This window comes from Amia ocellicauda, chromosome 2 (genome assembly GCF_036373705.1).
Source record: "Amia ocellicauda isolate fAmiCal2 chromosome 2, fAmiCal2.hap1, whole genome shotgun sequence".
NCBI classification, from domain to species: domain Eukaryota; kingdom Metazoa; phylum Chordata; class Actinopteri; order Amiiformes; family Amiidae; genus Amia; species Amia ocellicauda.
This window is the reverse complement of record NC_089851.1, coordinates 33,050,241-33,066,645: the sequence shown is the minus strand read 5'-3', so window position 1 is coordinate 33,066,645 and position 16,405 is coordinate 33,050,241. Positions and strand designations below refer to the sequence as shown.

At 35.1% G+C, this 16,405-nt stretch overlaps 1 protein-coding gene across 4 annotated transcripts; it reads right to left on the bottom strand.

Annotated features, from left to right (window-relative positions):
• Window positions 1-202: 202 nt before the first annotated feature.
• On the bottom strand, window positions 203-14,756 carry slc35b3 (solute carrier family 35 member B3). 4 transcript variants are annotated; one of them, XM_066723279.1, is made up of 11 exons: window positions 14,548-14,756; window positions 12,907-12,982; window positions 11,447-11,717; window positions 9,385-9,506; window positions 7,033-7,187; window positions 4,867-4,974; window positions 2,691-2,788; window positions 2,409-2,501; window positions 2,152-2,263; window positions 1,149-1,218; window positions 203-671 (listed from the first exon to the last, which is right to left on the bottom strand). In XM_066723279.1, the coding sequence occupies exons 3-11, from the start codon at window positions 11,666-11,668 to the stop codon at window positions 521-523; spliced, it is 1,131 nt and encodes a 376-aa protein (XP_066579376.1). In that variant the 5' UTR covers window positions 11,669-11,717; window positions 12,907-12,982; window positions 14,548-14,756; the 3' UTR covers window positions 203-520. The 4 variants fall into 4 exon arrangements, with proteins under 4 accessions (XP_066579376.1, XP_066579377.1, XP_066579375.1 ...); XM_066723280.1 differs by lacking the exon at window positions 14,548-14,756 and adding an exon at window positions 13,138-13,224; XM_066723278.1 differs by lacking the exon at window positions 14,548-14,756 and adding an exon at window positions 13,133-13,222.
• Between the last annotated feature and the right edge of the window lie 1,649 nt (window positions 14,757-16,405).

The following is a 16,405-nucleotide window of genomic DNA, read 5'->3' as shown; positions in this document are numbered from 1 at the left end:
ACCAACAATAGATCCAAGATTTCAGAACTAGTTGGAAAATTAAATAAATAAATGCATAAAATAACAAATTATTGCTTCATTTTCAATAAAACAGGATGAACACATAAAGGTAATTTAATTTTCTATTACTGAGAATTTACCATAGAGATATATTAAAAAACGATGTATCAAGATTTTGAAATAATTCGACACTGGTGACATGTACAGTAGAAAATCATTTATAATATGTTTTTGGTACACATTCAATGTGGACATAATCGTTAAGAAAGTCAGTTAATTTTCAACACTGTTCCCCCCTTCCAGAGATCTTAAAATTAAATGAACCTTTGTGTATCCTCTCAGTGCAGCACTGTCTTTCGGAGAGTTAACCTGTTCCCTTTTTAGCCTCTTGCAGGAATTCCTGCCTCCATCGTCCTATTAGCAGGAATGTTTCCTTTGTGCACACCAGCCCTAGCTCAGAGCCCATCCTCTCCAGGGTATTTTTCAAAGTCAGGAATGAGACATGAGCACAAGTTGTTGTCTACACAGTCTGAGACAACAATCTTGACTTTCTTGCAGAAAATATTTTGTTCCTTATATCAGCCAGAGAAGGCAATTGCATTTTGTCCTTGTTTTTGCTGTAAACATTCAAGAAAATCCCAAGTATGACCAGAAGACCTCCCCACACATATCTGCATTGGAGAAAAGCATAATCAAAAAATTAAAAACGGATGCATACATAAATGTTTAGGATATATAATTTACACAGCAATGTTGTAGCCTTCAGGATTTAAATGAGTAAAGAACCTATGATGTCTCCCAGTCAGGCACCCATATATACATACACACACACACATTTATATGTATAAATAAATAAATGTGCTTTATTTTATAAATCACAATGTTGCTTTTTAAGGTGGACATTTAAGTACAAATATTACATTTTTAAATTGTAACTGGACACTAGGACATATATTATAAAATTGCTCTGAAGTTCATGTCTGCTTATTCTGGAAATAAATTACATAAGAATAAAATCATATTTATATATATACATATGGACTCATTCCTCATATTTAAATTATATTGATTACGAAATTTGATAGACTGTCATAATGTACCTACGCAACACTGGATAAATGTTAAATATATACAGCCATGGTACTTACTGGAAAGTGAAAGGCTTGGAGAAGAACATAAATGAAAGTATAATCGTCATTGCTTTTCTCCCCGTTGTCACTGAAATTAAGTAAAAAATATAATACAGAATTAATCATAACTAAATCCTTATGCAAACTGTGTTATGACTTTAGTCTTTTTTGTGTGCTGATGTATTCTGGGGGACATAAAATGCTACCAGAAGAGTTAAAGTGGTCTGGTCAATAGCAGAAGATCTGCTCGAGAATCATGCCACCATCGTAACAAGTCAGAGAAACGGTTCTACCTCTTGCAAAACAATTTATTTTCAGACTTTTCAAAGTTCTCCCAAGTCCCAAGATCAAACTTTAGAGTGAGTCAAACGCTTCTTGTGAACTTGCTCTTTTCAGAGAATACTGCATTTTACTTTTGAATTACTTCTACATTAAATTATTCTACATAAATGGTTTAATTAGACACTATTTAACAGGACGATGATTCCTTAAATTTACCATTTAAGGAGCATTTCCACAGGGCCAGGATACTGAATAAACATAATGAGTATGTAAACCTGAATTCAAAGCATCAGGAAATGTTAGGCATAATAAGGTTCATATAGAAATCCAAACCTTTCAGATTACAATTACTCTAATTTACGTACATAAAGGGACCAGCTAATTTTCACTGTACTTGAAAGACAGATTACTTGCATTCAATCAAGTATTTTCAAGGAAATTAAGCCAAGCAAAAGAGAAAGCAGGGAAAATGGTTATATTACAAATTGTGAATAGGATTCCAGGAAAATTATCAATTCAATTAGCTTATAACCATGACAAAGGGATACAAGTATGCAAGTATTTATCCTAGATTTGTTTTTTCTCAAATTAGTTAAATTTTTTTGTTAGAACAGAGTGTTTCCACCGGGGTCAGTAATATGAAATAGTTATTTTAGGAAAATTATCCTCAACAATAACATTTGTGCGAATTCTTATTTTCAGGATGTTAAGCCTTTAGTGAAATAAAGCATCTTCTTACCTGTAACTGCAACAAGTGCCCCAAAGAGCTTGATCAAGGCAAGCACAAAGGAGATGCCAAAGTACCCAGTGAGAGAGAAGAAGAAAGCATACCCATATGTCTTCACTGGATGCTAAAAGGAAAACGAAACACAATCTAAAACCTAATATCAATATAAATTGAACAGTATTAGAGAGAACACTTGCAATAGCTTATAGTTGACTGTTAAAGCAAAATCTGTATATTTTTAAGCAATCCGAGAAACATAACTCACATACCTGGGAGCAAAAGGCAACTGCAGGACTCAGTCCACCCATACAGAACAAGCCCAATAATATATACACAAAACCTATGGAATAGGAATACAAAACCTACAATGGCAAACAAAAAAAAACAAAAAAAGACAAGATGTTATGTTAAAAATACTGATAGACACAGGATGATATATTAGTGTGACATCAATTAAGAAATTGTTATCGTGAACATGTGGATAATCGTTACACATCTAAAGCAGTCGTTTGGGTCGAGTTCTGGTGATGATTGCTCAACATGAGAGTTACCATTTCTGAATTTGAACCGTTGTGCAGCTTCATTGCCTTCTCTTGCACATTTCCAATAGCAGCGTCAGCACAGAGGGCCATGGAGATGAGGATGACTCCTGCACACAACAGAGAGAGGCAGGATATGATTTCAACCACTCCTGAAACTCACCAAACCATCATCTCAATAGGCTTGCGATAATAAATACATTAATAATTACAAATATATGGAGACATGCCAATTTAAATAACACTCAAAACACTGGTTTAGTTTCTGCTACACAACATTGTTCAAACAGGCTTGACATATTCATTCTGAATGCTGAGCCATCACCAGTGGCGTGCTTGCCAATGCAATATTGCGATGCAGGCCACAAAGCTCCAAACATTGCCGTGCAGAACACAATAGCTTTATTTCAAAGTGCAATTGGTTTTAACAATTGCATTAAAAAATGTAGGTCAGAAAAAAAAAAATGAAGTTAAACTTCTATTTTAGCTGCAACTTCTTCAGTAATGTGTTCAAGTATATGATTGGAAAGGAAATTTGTCTTTGGTGACTATCAACTAGCTTAAATCGCCCCAGGCACAAGCATTTCTATGCATTTATCATTTCAGAGTTAATACTCTGTACAACAAAGTAATTTCACTATATATGAGAATACATCGTTTCCTAAGAGTGTCTTTATTTGACACAGTGTCAGAAATGGTATTGTCGCAATGCATACGGTTACTAGCTAGTGCTGTACATTACCGTGCACCTGCTCTCCATCTTTTGAGTTCACTTTTTCACAATATAGGTTGATTCAAAACAACCTCCTATTCAATAAAGGTAAATTTCTTCAAAGAATAGGTAAAAAGTACACATTTATTTTGAGACTGCCATTAAATAGTAGGCTTTGCTTGCCCTTAAGAGTTACATTCCCAAGTTTGATTTTCTATGTGCTGAACAGACATTTCTTCTGTTGGACTATGGCATATAAAAATATACATGCAATAATACTAAAAAAAAAAAAAAAAAAAAAGTTACTGTCTGCAGGAGTTACTGCATTCTGTTTAAATTGAATAGGTTTTGCCTGAGGGGCATCTTTTAAAGTGGCCATTTAATATATTTTAAGGTGTTATAGTTTCACAGCTGATGGAGAATTTCAATGGCTGGATATACCAAATCTGAACCATAGGGCAGGAGGTCATTCATTTACTTAGGGGGGGGAAAAAAGGAAAAGCAACGGTCACATAAACATTCATCTTCTGAGTAAGTGAGACTTATAAATTATATCATGTAATCCATTTAAGTTTACATTTAAGACTACTTTGCTGTAATGTACGATGCAGTTTAAAAAAGTTAATTTTTTTTGTAAAAATAAAAGCTCAAGACGAATAACCACCAATGTGAACATTTTAAATTATTCATTCATGTCTTGTTATTTTTATTACTGTAAAGCAGCTTGAAACCTTTGGCCATGAAAGGCCCTATACACTATAAATGTGTTATTTGTGTCCAGTTTATAAGTCTATATGTCTAGTTCTTTTACAATAATTCCGAATCTGTGGTGAAAATACCATATCTCTGTGTGAGTGCTTGTATAAGAACCTGCGTAATAACACAATACAAAGCTATATCTATTTTATTGGTGTTCGTTGCATTACTTTTCATCCTTACGTCAATTATACTTATTTAAAATGTAAGGGCCCTATATTTACAGTAGTGTTTGGTATGAGTTGGACAATGCCTATATAATTTGTGCCAACAATTCCAAACAAACAAGTATAGCGAGAATTGCGTCACATTAGCATTTCAGTTTAATATGTCTCAGATTTGTTTGCCACCAACTGCTGGATGCTTCATTTCAAGGACTGATGAAATAGAACCAATTTAAGCGCAACTGGTCAATTATTTGTCAAAGAATACATTTATCAGGCTAATTACACATTTAATGTGTACAGGATCCCAACTATATCAGAAAGCATCAAAACTAAAACATTTACAAAAGGTAAATCACCACAATATGTTTAAAATAAAATCATAGTAAGCCTTTTTAAATACACACTTCTCAAAATATTAAGTGGACAATACACAGAACATTAATCACATAACCTACCTATTCAACAATTATATTGGTAATTTGAGTTTATATTTTACATCACATTGTTTTAGTATTCAAATACATATTTTTTAAAATTCAGTAAAATATTTTACCTGTCACATTAAAGGTTGGGGCTACTTTGCTATCTGCCAAAGTAAACCAAATAAGACCCAAACTCATACACACAGCCGCAGATACATCCATTACGTTGTAACGCTTTCCTGAAAAACATATACAAAATGTTAAAATGTAAAAAAGGAAACACATTAAAAAGTCTATAGTTGTTTTTTGCTTGTATTTCAGTAACTGTGGTATTTAACATTTAATCTGCATTGTACCTTAAAGTTATACTCAGTTTTTGTGGGGCAGTAAGATTTTGTGTACTCAACACAGAGTCTGACTGGCAAGGATACCCCATATTATTGCTGCTGCTCGCACCCTGAAAATTGTATATTTTGTATTATTAACACATACTCCCATACATCCATGATGAACAACCACATGGTATTCCTAAGGCAAACATTATGAACAAGCATGATTACACAGAGTTGGATAGTTGCCAAGGAAGACGTTTTCAATCATATCCAAGGTTTGGCAAGATCAATGGATAAATATCCATATTCACTATGTTCAAATTGATCGTTAGCTTACAAATGAATGGATGCAAAATCAATGTCACTTGCAGAAAATAACTGAATTGCATTATTTCATGGAATTCAGAAAACATCCGCTGACAACACTTGAAGACCATTGTTGCCTGCAGACTACAATGCCAACAATCACTTGTTTCTGTGCAGACATCATAGCTTAAGGAATGAGTTTTGAATACTGCTTCCACCTCACATCAGACTGTAGGCAGTTCAAAGTATTGTATTGTTAGAGTATTGTATTGCATGATGTGGACTCTCTAATGTAATCATGGTGGGATGCGTACTGTCCTACCGGGTGAGGTCCTGACGTGGTTTGAGAGACAAACTCTAACTTGGGGGTGACGAATGGGGATCTTTAATAAATTCTGCCATTATCGGAATACAACAACTCAAGGATTACAATCTTGTCTCACAGAATATGTCTCTCCTGGATAAGGCAAAATAAAGAGAGGAGACTCTGAAGTTGATTTAAACCATGTGTTGTTGTCAGATGAAATAAAAACAGAGGTCTGAGGACACACACACTAGCGATACATTTGGCGCAGAAAAGGTGAAGTTCACAGCAATAATGCCATCCCTTCAGAGATGCAGGTGGCATCTGTTTTGCTTTGGGTCTGTCTTGCAACATGAAATAAAATCATGAATGATCAGATTCCAAAGAATACCAGGATATTTTAGTCCAAAACACCTGGTGTCTTCAGTCAAGGAGACTTTTTAGCAGAATAATGACCAGACCTCCTAATCTACAAGGAAGTAGTTAAGTATCAAGTCTACATTTGTAATTGAATAGTACAATCTCCAGAACTCAAAAGATGCATCTTCTCAAGGTGAATGGAGGATCCACAATTTAAACACTGTGCATTTAGACATATCAATTCTTTTTCACAGATATGCTGTTGATGAATAAAATTGTTAGTAGACTTTTTTTTTTTTTTACATTTGGATTTATGTTGAAAAACATTTTGCTACATGAATTGTAAATAACTTTTCTGGGATATTAATACAATTGGAAGCAGATACTTGTGTTTTGGTTAAAGGAAAATGACCTGAGAGCCTGGCAGAACATGTCCCTTTACTGGGTTCATTAACTATGTACAATCCATTGACTATATTGTGTCAAAAGTCAAAAACATTTGCTGGACTTTATTAGAGAACAAAATTGACACGTATGGGAAAGGCAGTCCTATTTACTAAAAAAAAAAAAAAAAAAAGTGAATGCCTTAAGGATGACTAGGTGATGCAACAGGTTCATTCGATAGCCTTTGAAGCCATTCTCCTTTGAAAGCCTGGTTCAGATCAGGCTCACATCACAAGTGAATACAGTTATTCTCAACCTATCCCCCAGGGGACAATAGTCTGTATCACAAAACCCATGACTGGTACAATGGGGAATGTTATGAAGATAACTTGAGATGAAAGGATAAGTACTGAGTAGCTGTCCTGCACCTTTCATGAAAAATTGGAAAGCCCAAAATACACAAATTATTTGGAGAAAAATAAAAACACAAATTCTAGTAGCAGTATATTCAACTCTTAGAAACGGTGAACACATACATTATGCATAATTCTTTCACTCTTCTTTGGTCTTCACATGGCAAATAATATAGTAGATAAAATACTTCTGTGTACCTTGTATAAAGATGCCTCCAATCATAACTGGGATGAGTTTACAGCACTTAAAGATGACCTGTGTTGGATAATTTAAATATCCCAGAGAGGTATTTGACAAGCCCATTGTCCCAACTGTCAAAAATGCTATTATAATGTAAGTTTTCCCTGGTATTCTGCAAGACAGAAAAAACAAAGACATGCAGGTGTCACAGCCACGCTTAGAATGTACAACCATAACAACGCAGAGGTTACAATCACCAAGACGCAAACCAACACACACAGCTGTGTAATGCTAAAATGTTCTCATTGTTCGTGTTAGTCTGTGGAATAAGTGCATCATAAATATTCAAAACATTTTTGAAAATGAGTCTTAAAAGTCAGCATTTCCCTGAAATTGAAACAGCATATGCACAGTTTGCAGATGAAAAAAGTAAAATCGAAGAATCAAGTCCAGCAGTGATGTGGAGGAAAGGAAGGGAGGGGAGTCAGCACGTTTTTCAGCACCACTGGTTAAAAGTGGTTAAAATGTTTTGTAAGGTATGTGATAGTCAGTCTTAGGAAGTGCCTCCTGGCAATCTGTCTCTAAAAGGTTGTGCTCGTCTTCATTTAAGCAGTATGCAAACATACAAAGTTTAATAGCTGTATTCTCTCTGTTTTATTGTATTTGATTTAGATTAATGCTTATGTATTTGCTTAAGCTAAGTACAGTAGAAGGAGAGAGCAGTAAATAGGTGCAAGGCAGAGGCAAAGTCAGTAGGATCAATGAATGTGTGTAGTATTGTAGTAGGTATGTGTACTTTGGTAGTTTTCAATACCAGAAAGTTCTAGAAAATAGTATTTAGGGGAAGAGAATTGTTTTGTAATGTAAGAATGATCTGGATATTCTACAACCTAATTCTCTCAGTAATATTAAAAAGTGGGTTTGGTTTTAGCTCCATTGGCATGTATATAGAAAAAGCAGCAATTGTCTTTACATGGACATACTGGCAGGACTTAGATTAGGGGAGTTGTCTCTAGTTCAAAAAGCTATATAAGCAGAGATTCAATTCACTTCAACAGCACTGTAGGCAGGGCTGAATGGAAGGCCAGTCAAACTGTATTGTAAAACAATAAACAGTGAAGTTTTATGCAGTGAAGATCTATTCTGCTCACTTTATTCACATTACATGTTCTACCTTAAATCTGTTTTATACCATACCATATGAGACACTGCAATGCAGAATGTATGAAATATTCCACTTCCTAAAGCACTTGGCTATCAAGTACAAGTCAACCTTTGAAGCTGTATTTGCCTGACTTCTGAAAAGTTAAGTATTCTGCTTTGAGAGGAAGGGCTAAAGAGCAGTGTAAGCTCAACATGGGGTCAGGCTGAATGGCCTGTCCAATTGATACAGAAAAAAAAAAAAAAATTATAGTAGCACATTCTCCAAGTCTACTGAGATCAGAAAAGTCATGTCCTCTTAACTGCAACAAATAAGTCTGGAAAATTATCCAAGCACCGTTTAGTAATTTATTGGCACTTCCACCTCTGCCTTCTCACAGTCCCTCTCAAGATCTCCTCTTTCCTGAGGGCCCAATGAATAACTGATACACAATTGATTTGTATGAAAGAAAATCCATGGGACTGCACACTTACACACATTGTGGTTTCCAGCAAGAAACTTTGGTTTCATGCATGTAGCAGGGTCCACAACAATTTTACGCCTGTGAATGAAATGCACCTCTTGTGCTTTGGGGAAAGGGCCAAAGGTAATAACTTGCAATGCAGGCATCTCAAATTATGGTTTCACATAATTTACAAAAAAGAAAAAAACATTTTTTTTCTCTCCTTTCTATATCTGATAATGTAGAACTTAGTATGCAGTAATGGGTGATACACAAAACCCCACTGCATTAAAATATACGTTTTCTAATAGGCAAAGATAAGATCGGCAGCTGTTACTGAATACTAAGCACACGCCTAGGCACCTTTGGTCATGATTGAGTAAAACATACATATACACACACAAGAATATATATGACAAGAATGTCTGGTAAACCATCTGTATATCTGTATCTGTGTGTATATCTATACATACGTCCATGCATATAGTAATGGAGTTCTGACCATTTGTTTCAGACAGGCTTAATATAGATAAATCACAGCAAGTGGAAACTAGGGGTGTTAGATTTAGATTTAACCACTTTTGGGTGGTTTAATGAAGTCTGCTATATCAGCTTTATATAGTAAACCCTGTTGCTCAATTGTTGACTTGTAGTAAATCTCTTATAAAAAAATAAATAAAAAGAATACTGTGAGCAAACAATTCTTAATTTGTTCATAACTTTGGTACACACATCATAGGGAAATGTCATAAACTGAGCTCTTACCTTCTTCTTTTGTCCTGTGTGAGCTGCAATTCCACTAATCCAAACAATGAGTAAAATCCAAACTGCACTAATGTGAGGTACCACCCAAAGGGCTTAAAGCCTTCCATTGAAAATATAAGCTCCTAGGGAAACAGACATCAAGGATAACATTAAATAAAAACAAAACCCCACACTATTAATTGCAATTCATTAAAAAAGGGTATTTCACCTGATATAATATTCTTATTTTTACACTACAGATTTAGGCAGCTATACCTTAATAATTCTACATTGATATCTATAAATCAATATTTAGTTGAAGTTAAATTAAAAAAACTGAATCACACCCACTTTCACTGGTTATTTTTTATCAAGAATGTACTAATACATTTAGTTTTTGCCAAGATGCAGTACTAACGTGTACTGTTATACACACGGACCAATTAACTCTATATATGCATAGACAAATACAAATTCTACTTGTTACATAACTTCTTACCATAACATAACAGGCTTAGAGCTGTGGCAGCTCAGGCTTTGGACAAAGTTTTATGTTTATATACGAGCCACATTGACTACTGCAGTTCACTTTTGGGTGGTTTAATGAAGTCTGCTATATCAGCTTTATATAGTAAACCCTGTTGCTCAATTGTTGACTTGTAGTAAATCAAATGAGAACATTGCCTCTGTTCTGAGTGGCACCATATTAAAAAAAAAAAAGTCAACTTATAACTTTGTAAAACAGCTGCTCAGCTGGTATCTCACTATGCACTCCAGTGTGACGTGTCAAGAGGCCTACATTGGTTGAACACTTCAGGTAGAATGTGGCATTAGCAGGAAAGAGCTTTCAGCTACAAGACACCTTGTTTATAGCATTTCTTACCTAAGAATATTAGCAACTCAGTTTGCTTTTGTTGTTACTAATGTTTTATTTGGATCAAATCAGTATTAAACTTACATTTGTTCAATACTGCTTTTAATTGTTGTTCTTTTATCTTGGGGAATAAAGTGGTTTGGTGGTTTACATTGTACAAACAGTTTATATTGTTTTGTACAGTGACAAATTAAATAAAAAAGGAAACATACTAAGATGCATGTATTTAATACAGCACTCAACATGACCTGCCGCCAAATAAACCGGACCAGATAACAACAACCAGAGGAAAAGTAAAATAAAATAAACCTGTATTAGTCATTCAAGTTTTCATGCCATGCTTACTAAACACATCTTCGTGATCACCAGGAAGAATGCTAAAAATAAACAGGACAGTGTTTCTATACTTGCAATATTTGCTAATTTTTTTACTAAACCCAAAAGGGTTTAAACAAGTCATTTTGCGAAAAAGAAAATACTTGTAAATATGGAAAAGCATCCCTGCATTGCAGGTTATATTTTATTTTCTTCAATGCAGCATTTACAAAGTATCTCTTTAAGTTCCTGATAGTGTATTTTCTTCTTTAATAATAATAATAATAATAATAATAAAAACTGTATATCAAAAGCAAAAGAAAAGCCTTCTACTGGTAACCAATTGTACCGAAGGTCATGGTGTAAGTTTACATGTTCTTTCTGAAGGACATTATCATTGCTTTTATGAATTGCAATATTATGGATGATGAAGGGTTCAAGGGGAACAATGTTGGATGGGTCTTGAGCTAAATACCATAGAAAAACCTCTGGATGGACTAGAATTGTGATTCAGAATAAAACCACAAACACCAACTTTCCTTACTGCAAAACAATGTGCTGGAGAAAAATGTACAAATGTTCTTCCTATACTTTTGATTATATAGTATGTCTCTACATACACACACAATAGTTATTAAGCTATTTTAAATGGTTAATGTTTCAAATAACATGTTTACAATATCAGTTATATCTAATATAAAGCAAATCCTTCTATTAAATCTATCTACAAAAAGACAAAAACTAAAAACTTAAACTAACCTGTCACTAGTTCCTGCAAAGAAGATAAACAATAACAAGGCTTTTCAGAAGATGTGTTTAACAAGTGGGTATAGACATAATATGTGGTGGCATTGAGGGGTTACACTCGCATAAGCCCCAGTGTGGTGGGCTTACCTGCAGATAACCATAGACTAGATAAAAGACAAAAACACCAGCAACACAAATGAAAAATTGTGTTGGCTGACTAAAGCAGGTCAGATTGATCCCAAGGACACGTAGCTCCTCACTGGATTTGATATGAGGGGACATGGCTTCAGTGGTGGAGGGGATGCTGATTGAAATATGCTTCCTGGAATTGTTATATTTGAAGTCCATCAATCCAAACTTAGCACTCATTGTTTACGTTGCTCTTTCAAGGCCCTGATTAGAAAAAGCAGCATGGGAGCTGAAAGAAAGAAATAAAAGTTATAACTACTAGATCTGATGGTAAACACGTACAACTACCAATAACGACAACAGACTAGAAACTCAGGATTGAATGCCAGGGAATCAAGTCACGGTAGGAATTACAGTAAAACTAAACACTTGTTTGCTTTTCTTATTATTATGATCATGACAATTTACAAGATCAAACCATCTACACATCTTGTACCCGCAAATTCCGTTCAAATAGAAACACACATCTTCCCCTTTCAGGTCACACATGCCCCCATTTAATTGCAAGAAGTAAATAAAGCTGATGTGGAAAGACAGGGATAATAAATGGCACATTTCCATATGCATCCGTTTCGTTACTTTACACCAAAACACATTATATCTCTCAGACAAAACCACGATCACGCCCATGCTTACCTGTATAGTTTAAGATGCTACAAAAAAAGGGAATTTTATCTCAGTCCTTAAATTCGTGAAATATAGGTTAATCCTTCCAAAATACAAAGTGACAATGAAAGACATTAAATAAGCCATGCATAACTGATGGCTTTACATTGTCGCCTGAACTGAATAATAATTAATTAATTAATTAATCTCTTTTGTCGCCTACTGTAAAATGGGCAATTTCCGCGATTTCTTCTTTATGCAAATAACTACTCGACTTTTGCCACTAACTACATATAGAGACTCAACTTCACTTCCGGGTTTGATACTCCTATCCTTCTCATGTACAAAAAAAAAAAATCCCTTCATATAAACTGACACTCAAACAACAGCAGCGTCCCGATTGCGTTAAAACACCACCACTTCCTTTACATGACAATGAAAGTTGATATTCAGTTTTTCTTCCATAATACCAAAGTGTATTCCTTCTTGCAAAGCAGAGGCTTCCTGGTCCTGCTGTCTCCCGGCAGCAGCCAGCAACTTCCTGTCTGAGTCGAACTTTGACCCCTAGAGCTGCGCCCTGCGATTGGCTGGGAAAGTCAATCTAACTTATGAAAGCGTAGCATGTTAAAATCACTGTAATGTGTCAGTAATGTAACTCAGTATATTTTATATTTACTTATGTTATTGTTAAAAGAAATGCAATCATCCTGAAACATAAGACATGGTTTTATGTATGTGTGCTCATACACTATGTCTTGCAAACCTTTTAAGTAGACCATATTTTATTGAATATGTATTGCTGTAAAACATACCTTGCAATACAGCTGTGGCTGCAGACTCTGATATCTCAATTATGTATACTTGCATGAGTTACCTTTCAGGGGAATTCTGGAAAAGTTGGAAAAAAAAAATCAAACATATTTACAACTAAACTCTACAAAACCAACCTTGCAGAATACCTTTGCCGTTTCTGTCCTTTCCAATTAAAATCACAATTGTTTATAAGTAAAACAAAGATACCTATATGTTAATAAATACCTTACAAAACGTAAATATCCCTGTGGAGAATTTTACAGAATTGCACACACATCGTCCTTTCTCTATGTTGTAGATGTATGTAGTATGTGCCTTTCAATATGTATTTGCATCTTGTTTCCTGGTAGGTATACTTCAGAGTTCTTGCATGTTTTGCAGATTATACAAACAGGCTGGACTTAATGAACCTGTATATCCAGTTCAGGCAAGTTACAGTGTAAGACACGTGGAAGGATGGTCCTGCTTACATTTGCTTGAAAACAACTGGTATGAGTTGCTAAACATAGAACATATTTTAACAAGGTGTGTGTATCTTACTACTGTAATGTTTGTTGATCCTTTCTTTTTCTTAAGACTAATCTAAAATTATTATTTTTTTCAGTGCAATGTGTATCATTGTTAAAGTTAGGTGACTTTTCTTGTATTTCTTAGTCTATTGGTAGTTTCAGCTGTAGCCTACACATAAGCAAAATATGCAGTAGGCTTATATTCCATTAAATCAATTCTTGTGTGCTACTTGTTCTTAATATTACAACTCATATTTGACCAAATATTGAAATTTATCAAGCCTATAATTTTCTGAAACAATATACTTTAGTTTTTTGTTTGTTTGTTTTGTTCTGGTGCCAAAGTATGCTTTCTTATTATGTTAAAAAGTTAAAATCAGCACCTCAGAAATGACTGTGTTTCAGGCTATTAGGCCATTCCTTTTTGGGGGCTCACAGAAGTCCCTGATTACTTTCTCCATTAACTTACAAGAAAGTGAAATAAATGACAGTGACATACAATATTTGTCCAGTTGTTATTTAATATTTTCTGTTGGACCTCCTTTATATTCTGTAACTATTAGATGTTTCAACCATGAGAAAACGTTTTCCTACCCCAAAAGACTAAATGTTTCCTGAAGGACTACAACCACGGGGACAGAGGAATTGTGTAACTTACTTTCCAGTTTCACTGTAGTGGGGTCAGCACCCAAGACTGTATATTTTATCATTAGCACTGTCCTCTATCATGTTCCTCCTTTCCCTTGGCACCAGCTGAGCACAGTAGATGTCCACTTGTCCTTGATATCTAAGTTCATATAGGACTTTAACTGAGACTCTTTTTAGGTCAGCCCCAGTCTACCCATAGATAGAGATAAAGCTATATTACCAAGCTGGGTCTTTCATATTTGGGTTAGAAGTTAAACTATATGTTTACTTATCGTAGTTTAAGCACATGAATATGCAGTTTCCTAATATGCAGTATCTCCTTCTGACAGGAAGTAATTTTACAGGCAGGTACAGCAACTCTCTCTTTCTCTCTACAGATTCTCTCTCAATCGAATCTGCCCAGGGCACCCTTATTCACCCCCTTGCCCCTGTGATCAGCTCTCCCCAATCACTACTCTCCCCCCCTTCAAGTGCAATGCAAACCTTTGATCCCAGAACCCACATCTTCCCATCTTCTATGTGGTCATTTTCTAGGTCTTGGTATCCGTCCAATACCTTCCTTGGTCCATCTTTGATCATTTCGTCTGGGCGGGCGGCATGGTAAGTGGACATGGTGGACAGTGCAGTGGTCAGCAGCCCATGTAAATAGTTGTGTGGTGTGTGGGAACTCCTGTGAGCCTCCACCCCTCTATGTGTATCCTTGTCTGTCCACCCTGGCTGTGCTGGTAATCACATGTCACAGACTCTCTTCCTTCCCCTCTGTCTTGGGTCTCAGCCTACAGTCCTTATAAGGAGTGTGTAAGTGCTTGTCACAGAATAAAGGGCAAATTCCTGTTTTTCATGCTTCAGAAACCCTTTATAGTTCAAAACTGTTACAATTATATAGATATATTATACACATATACATTACCATTTACTTTTTTGATTCTTTTTCTGTACCAAAACCCACTCAGTCATTCCTTTTATCTCTACAATTTTTTAAATATTACATTTTGAATATATATTTTTTCTAACAAAACAGCTCTTGAAATGAGGTTAGTTGCTGGATTGTGAGTTTTGTGCACATGGGACTGATTGAATCTTGGTATTTAATATTTAAGTTTAAATACGGATGTGAATTGAATGTCAGTTAATAAGACATTTTTATATACATGGACAAGGCAATTGAACATTTTTCTGAGTTGTTGCCCTGTGACTTAGTTTTTAATAAACACAATAATGCCAGATTCTGGAAGAAAATCCAAAGAGATATTTTTATATGGGGACTTTAGAGCATTTTAAAGCCTAAGTATTACTGCCTTCCCTCTGTAATATTAACCTGTCTGCACAGAAGAGGAGAAATCCGAGGGAAGCTTTTATCCTTTGGAATGTCATTTCAGTTGGTTTGAAAATCTCCCAAAACATTTTTAAGATTGCCAGACAGAGATTATGAAACCTGAGACTTTCACTTCTGTCTAGTCTAGATGGGAGGGTCAAATGACCATCATCAGTCCTTAATGTTAGACAGCAAGGGTTGCTTTTGTAAATAGTTTGTCAAAATTATTTGATATTATTTAATATATAGATAAACTACATACCTGCTATGGGATTATTGTCTAATTAGATCATAACATTGTTAGCCAGAACATCAGATTTGTGTATAAATAACACTTTAAAACAACATGTATCGAATGCTTGGTGGATAAATTGGAATTTTTGGAATTGAAAGTTTTATTTGTTTTTCTCTGAAGTTGAAATGCTAGAAAGCAGAGAATATTCAAATGATATGGGACGATACAACACTCACTTCTGGATGTGGTATGATCTTCAGGTCAGCTGTGCATTTTGAGTGGTTGTTGCAGTTTGCAGTTGAGTTTGACTTGTTGCTGTAATTCATATGTAAGTTGACAACATGTTTTTTTAATACATACAATACATTTAATTGAAAAAAACTTTTAATGACCCCCAAACCCCACCCAAGAAAAAAAAAACAAAAAAAAAACACATTCAGACAAATTATATCAGGAACCGACCACTAACTTAAGAAATGATTCCCTTTTCCTTTTTCCCCAAATTTTCTCAGTCTCCCGGCAGATTGCGTTCTCCCCTCCATCCACACAAGAGGTTAATTCACTCCTTGATCATATTATTTCCTCCCAGCTCTTTGACAATATAAAAATTCAGAGTGGACAGCTCAATCCCTCTTCCATCTCAGATTTGATTGTAATGGTATTGCCTTTTGTCCCTGGGAGGCCTCCAGCTGCATTCTGTGCGCTTTATGACACTTAAATAGCCAGGCTACAATTTTTCCATCTATTCAAAAAATACTGTTAATAACTCATTTCGAATGAGACTTCTCCCT

Coding starts and splice junctions, on each gene's coding strand:
- slc35b3 (XM_066723279.1), bottom strand. CDS start 11,668: ATGAGTGCTAAGTTTGGATTGATGGACTTCAAATATAACAATTCCAGG. Junction 2,502..2,690: donor ACGGTTCAAATTCAGAAATG/GTAACTCTCATG, acceptor TTGCCATTGTAG/GTTTTGTATTCCTATTCCAT. Junction 672..1,148: donor TCCAAGCCTTTCACTTTCCA/GTAAGTACCATG, acceptor TCTCCAATGCAG/ATATGTGTGGGGAGGTCTTC.